This window comes from Jaculus jaculus, chromosome 19 (genome assembly GCF_020740685.1).
Source record: "Jaculus jaculus isolate mJacJac1 chromosome 19, mJacJac1.mat.Y.cur, whole genome shotgun sequence".
In the NCBI taxonomy this organism is placed as follows: Eukaryota; Metazoa; Chordata; class Mammalia; order Rodentia; family Dipodidae; genus Jaculus; species Jaculus jaculus.
In genome coordinates this window covers 38,478,561-38,484,560 of record NC_059120.1, presented here as the reverse complement: position 1 = coordinate 38,484,560, position 6,000 = coordinate 38,478,561, and the positions used below count along the sequence as shown (strand labels likewise).

The following is a 6,000-nucleotide window of genomic DNA, read 5'->3' as shown; positions in this document are numbered from 1 at the left end:
GTGTGCCCATTCTTTCTCTGTGTGTGTCTCTCTCTGCTTGCAAATAAATTGTTTTTTGAGATAAGGTCTCACTCTAGGCCAGGCTGACCTATAAATTCACTTTGTAGTCTCAGTGTGGCTTTCAACTCACAGTGGTCCTCCTACCTCTGGCTCCCGAGTACTGGGATTAAAGGTGTATGCCACCATGCTCAACCAATTTTATTTTTATTTTTATTTTGGTTTTTCAAGGTAGGGTCTCACTCTGGCCCTGGCTGACCTGGAATTCACTATGTTGTTTCAGAGTAGCCTCGAACTCATGGCGCTCCTCCTACCTCTGCTTCCCGAGTGCTGAGATTAAAGGTGTGCACCACCACGCCAGGCCTTAATTTTTTTTTTTTTTTAAGCATACAACACTATGAATCCTCTTGCCTCTCCCTATCTTCCGTTGTTAGTTCTGTTGCTTGTCCGGTCTGTGACGACCACATCTTACTCAGGTGCCCTTGTTTCCTCACACATTGCCTGTGCTTGGCTCAGTCTCCGTCCCCTCCTCAGTGGCTTTTGCAATTGTCTGCCACTCTCTGAGCCTCTGCTCTCCCTCTGATGGGCTTGTGGCTGTGAACTGGTGAAAGAAAAGACAGGGAAAGTCGGGCAGGGTGGCGCATGCCTTTAATCTCAGCACTCAGGAGGCAGAAGTAGGAGGATTGCCATGAGTTTGAGGCCACCCTGAGACGACACAGTGATTTCCAGGTCAGCCAGGGCTAGACTGATACCCTACCTCGAAAAAAAAAAAAAAAAAAAAAAAAGACAGGGAGAGGCTGATCCTGTTCTGCTGGGGAATCAGATTTCCTGATAAGAGCTCATCCCGAAGGATGAACACCCTAATTCTAGAGGCCCCCATGGCTCCCGTCCCGGCTGAGCAGCAGCACTGGCAGGAAAGGTGTCCTTTCCAGACACCCGTTCACTTACTTGGGAGTAGGCATCCAGCAAGCAAAGGACTGGGGATAGTAGGGTCAGTAAGGACAGTTCCCAGTAGGGGGGATCACGGAGCCAGGCGGGCTCCAGGGCTAGAGCTCATGCTCTCGAAGCTCTGGATGAATCCTGTGAGCAGTAACAGTCTCCCCTCCCTGCTGGTCCCTGAGATTTGTGATGGGCACCCAGTAAGAATGAGAACCACCACTTTTACCCTGTTGGATTTTTGGGGGACAGCGGGGTTTTTCCTTGGGTGGAAGTCCTGTGCTGTGCATGGTGGGGCCAGTCTCCCTAGACTTTGGGTTCCTGTCAGCCCCAGCAGGCCCCTTGCTCTTGCTCTTCACTTGTGTGGCCCCCCTCAACCTGGATGGTGCCTCTTCTTCCCAACCTGCACGTCTCCAAATCTCACTCATTGGTGGAAAGCCTTAGGGGAGCTGCCACTCTGTTCCAGAACCCTTCACTCATCTTGCCAAGCCATTGACATTCTTACACTTTGTAAGCATCTACTCTCCTCCCGTTCTAGCTTGAACTACCGTTCCTGACTGACATTTATTAGACTAACGCTTTCTTGCGGACAATAGTCAGTCAACAATGACTAAAACACAGTTTCCCTCAGTTTCTCTGAATCAACCACTTGGTAGCTGCCACCCTGGACGGGCTGGTCTTCCCAAGGGCTACTCACTAAACTGTCTGGTTTTCTTCCTCTGGGCACTTGAACTCATCTTTTTCATTTTGGGAGGTCACATGAGTAATTCTGGAAATAAGATTGTGAAGGAAAGTGGCACGTGTGGCTTCTTTGCCAGGCATGCTAGCTAGCAATGTTTGAGATGCTGGCTACTTTGCTATCCCGATTCCCTGAATCCTTTGTTGACCTTTGATGGACATGTAGCAAAAATAAGAAATAAGCATTTACTGTTTTCAGCCACTGAGAACCCAAGGCTGTTAGTTAGGGCGGTGTAACCCAATCCATCCGGACAGACACTTTCACCCTGTTGGTTTTTCAGCTCTAGTCAGGACCAGCATCTCATTGACTTCTTCCTGCTGGTGGACCTGATAGGAAGGTACTTGTGAGCGCAGCAACCTGCTTAGGCAGTGGAGTACTTCTAGCAGTTCCTTCCCTGTAAGGCACCAGTAATTTCATTGCACATGTACAGGAATGGATGTGTCACTCTCCTCTCTCCAGGCCACCTTCTAAATTAATTAAAAGCTTGGGGTGAGCAGAGAGGATATTCTATTAAGCCAGAATGTTCTTTTAAAAGTTTTGAGTCTGCAATAGTATTTTCCCATGGCTTTGGCAGGTTGTGTTTTACAAGAGTTAGCAAGATTCCTTTCCTGGTGGGCAAAAACACTGTACTTTCCAGGTAGCCATGTGAGCCACTTCCCCCACAGAGGCACCTGGAGGGGCTGCTTGTGATGCTGAATAGAGAGGGGATAGCCAAGCCCCTCTTACCTCTTACGGAAGGGAAGCCGCTATCGATGGGAAGCGAGGACAACCCGAAACCTTCGCTACCGCCCCCCGCCCGCCGTGTGCGCTGCTCACTGAACCTCAGGAGCACAAAATGACAAGAGAAATGGGCAAGAGACAAGAGATTTAATTGGATAAAAACTCCAGGCTGTGACAGGGGTGGGAAGACACAAAGCAGTAATTAACAACATAATTTTTAAAATGATACAATTAATTCACATCCTGGGTAAGTGCAGAAAGGGAGGGGTGCCTTTTAGCCCAGTGCTAAATAAAGGAGAAGAGAACTTGGCATCTTAAAAAAAAAAATCTATGTGCAAACGACCTTAGCTATCGCAACTTCAGCGATGCTCATCACTACCACCCAAGGGGCTTCTTGTGCCGGGGGAAGCCAATGCATGAGTCAACTTTGAATTTCAGTTTATTCTGAAGCAGATTTCCATTTACTCACATCTGTGAGGAAGACATCCTGGACTAGGTAATAAACTGGGCAGCCAGCTGTTCAGTTATCATTTATAATTCAAAATAAGAACTGGTTGCCTTTGGGTGTGTGTGGGGGAGGTCTGGTTGTGAGGGGGTTCCAGGAGCTAAATGCCTTTCTGTGTTGGGACCCCATGCCTATAGGAGTTTAACTCCAGGCTGCCAGAGCTGGCGTGGTAGCAGCTGGTCGGGGTAGAGCGAGGGCTGGCCATAATCAGGACGTACAAACTAGGATCTCTCAAATGGGCAGTGCTGTTCCAAGCTGCATACTGATCACTCTCCCCTCTCCAAAAGGTCAGCATGGGACATCCCGCCTGCCTAAGGGGTTAGAGATAGCAGCTGGGCCTACATTTGGAAACCACATCTGGAAGGGTGGTCACACGAACTTCTGGGCTCCTTATGACCCAGAAAACTCAACTGGCCCCTTCCTGGTCGCCGGCCCCGCAGCCTCTGCTGCATGATTGAGAGAGCTGCTTTGATGAGGTCAGTGTGGAATCAAGACACAGTTTGCTACATGCTGAGCATTTTAAACCCTGGGGTATTCTCATTCTCAAGAGAACATCCAAACACAAGACTGCCTGACTTGAAAGGCCTATCAATCATTGGATAGTTGTGGAGAAAATTCATCTTTACAAGTGGATCCCCAGCCCAAGGCTCATACAAGGTTGAATCTAGATTTCTCAACATTTACTTTTCTAGGTGGACAAACTTCCCTTGCCACAATATCCTGTTAGCCCACATCCAATTTGCTCATTCTTGTCACCAGCAGACACGACTTCAAGTGAGGTCAGCAGAGAAATCTAATAACGTGGCTTGAGGGTTACTTTACAAAGTTGCTGCTCCCATGGTTTGTGACACATATTTAAAAAAGCCACAAGATATGTGAATAGCTTTTGTGTTCTTGACCTTTCATTGTTAAAAGAAGGGATTCACCAGTGACTTGCTAGTTGTGAGTCCCACTGCTCTCGAAATTGGCACTGTGTAGTCGTTCACTGAAGTGGAAACTCACCTCCTTGGGACTCCCAGAGCCATCCAGACTTGAGATTGCGTGGGCTTGGTGGGAAGGCCACCAGTCAGCCACCAAATGAGAAATACTATGACAACACAGAATAAGTCATTCCTTTTCCTAAACTGAATTTGGCCTAAGTAAAGGTCTAAACAAGCAAAACTCCCCTTGTTATCACAGAAATGACACTGAATACTTATTAATTTCTAGAGCTAAAGTTCAAGATGAGCCATTGTCCCAGAGTGTGTGGGGCTGAACTAGGCTCAGGCTGACTGGATTTCAGTCAAGAAGATGCTCTTCATCGACTCTGAAGGCTGCTTGGATTTCCGAGTGCCCTATCTGGAAAAGAACATTTTATCCAGGTTTTTCTTTGATCTGTTCAGGCATTTAAAACAGCTGCTTGGTACCTCATGAAATTATAAAGCTATGTATAACACAGAAACTGTTCTGGAACATATGTGCCTCCTTTCTCTACAATGAAGGTTATTTTTAAGAACTAAGATCCTGTTTTCAAACAAATGTGATCATTAACTGTAGCGCGTCAGAAAACATATGGTGTGGTTGGTTTCAGCAGACTAAGTTCCATGAGGAATCAGGGTGTTTCCTGCTGATGAGGAAAGCCAACAAGGAGGGAAGCTGAAGAAGGGTCACAAACACTGAAGAGGTCTCATGATTTCAACATGGGACAAGGTGCCCAACCTCTTGGCTTGTGCCATACCAGTGAAGAGCTTCAAAGAGCAAAAACTCGTCTCATAAAGGCTCTTAGATTGAACTGTACCATTCTTGCAGGGCACTGAAAATGCAGCCAGGGCCCTACCCCACTGCCCCCCTCCCCAGGGGTGCAGAGCTTGGTGGTGATGCAAAAAGTTCAGAGACTTACTCCATCTCTCTCAAAAGACTGCAAATTATATTTCGCAGAATGAACTTCTGAGCCTTTGGGTTTTTTTTTTTTTTTTTAACCCCCTACAATTTTTTTCTTCCTTTCTTGGAAGCAGACCCTTACAAAGTGAAAACCACAAAAAAAAAAAAAAAATCACCTTGGGAGACAGAAAAGACTAAGACAGATCTGACCACACGACAAGTGTCTCGGCCTTGACCTACAGACAGGAGCAGTTAAGGCCATGGAGTGGCAGGCAGCTGCCGCCACTGCCGCTGTGACTGCACAACACTGCATTTAGACGGCTGAACAAGTGTGACAGGACCGCTGAGTCCTCCAGTGTGGCTCGGCCGCGCAGCTCATGGTGTTGGAGGTGGCTTCGGAGATGGGCATGAGCTCTCGCTGTCGAAGCTGGCAGCTCGGCCTTGCCACTGTGGGGAGGAGAGAAACCCGGTTATTGACTGCCCAGGGAATTGACACCCCAGCTCCTGAATCTTCACAGGCCCATGCACCCACGTACCCACCTTTCCTGGCCTGTCAGTAAGCTTTCTCGACTTTTGCTGTCAGCCATGCAAAAATATAAGGAACATAGCTCAGAGCTTCTAGTTTGGAATCAGGATTTAAAAAAAAAAAAAAAAAAGCATCTACTGTAGACACAATTTCAGTGCTCCTTACAAAGTGGAATGTTTTAATGAGGTGCTATGACTGAACCATTCCCTGAGTGCTTCAGCCATTTTTCACACACTGAAAATCAGATTATGTTAACAGCAAAAGAGACGGTCTGCAGAGTGTGCCCTTACTGCCAAGAACTCACAATCATGAATTATTAGCAATTTGTCTGGGAGCTGTTAGTACAGAAAAAAAAAAACACAGCCCTGATATTGCTTTGGTTTGGATCTCTTTTTTGCAACCTATGAACATTAGCACCGGCCGGAGAAGGTAGGAGGTGTGAGGAGATGCGGCCTCTTTTGGATTCTCCTGACCCCTTTCTCCTCTGGTCATCCTGGCTCACAGATCACCTCCTCCCACTGCCTCTCAGCCCTCTCTGGAAGTGGATGATGTGATGAGGCATAATGCGGTGAGGGAGTGGGATGAGAATGGATGGACCTATGCCTTCAGCCATTCGACCCTTTGTTAAATGGAAAAGCCAGTTATAGCTATGCACTGTTTTCTAGGTGGGCATCTAACCCTGTGAATGCTCTTGACCTGTCTGTGGGTGGTTGAACT

At 47.3% G+C, this 6,000-nt stretch overlaps 1 protein-coding gene across 6 annotated transcripts in view; it reads right to left on the bottom strand.

The window, feature by feature from the left end:
- Positions 1–4,919: 4,919 nt before the first annotated feature.
- Positions 4,920–6,000, bottom strand: part of Syt6 (synaptotagmin 6) — a 65,452-nt gene continuing 64,371 nt past the window's right edge. For all 6 annotated transcript variants that reach the window (XM_004667542.2, XM_004667545.2, XM_045137891.1 and 3 more), the window contains one exon: positions 4,920–5,204. In XM_004667542.2, coding sequence (XP_004667599.1) covers positions 5,133–5,204 — 72 coding nt within the window. In that variant the 3' untranslated portion in view covers positions 4,920–5,132. The remainder of the gene's footprint in view (positions 5,205–6,000) is intronic.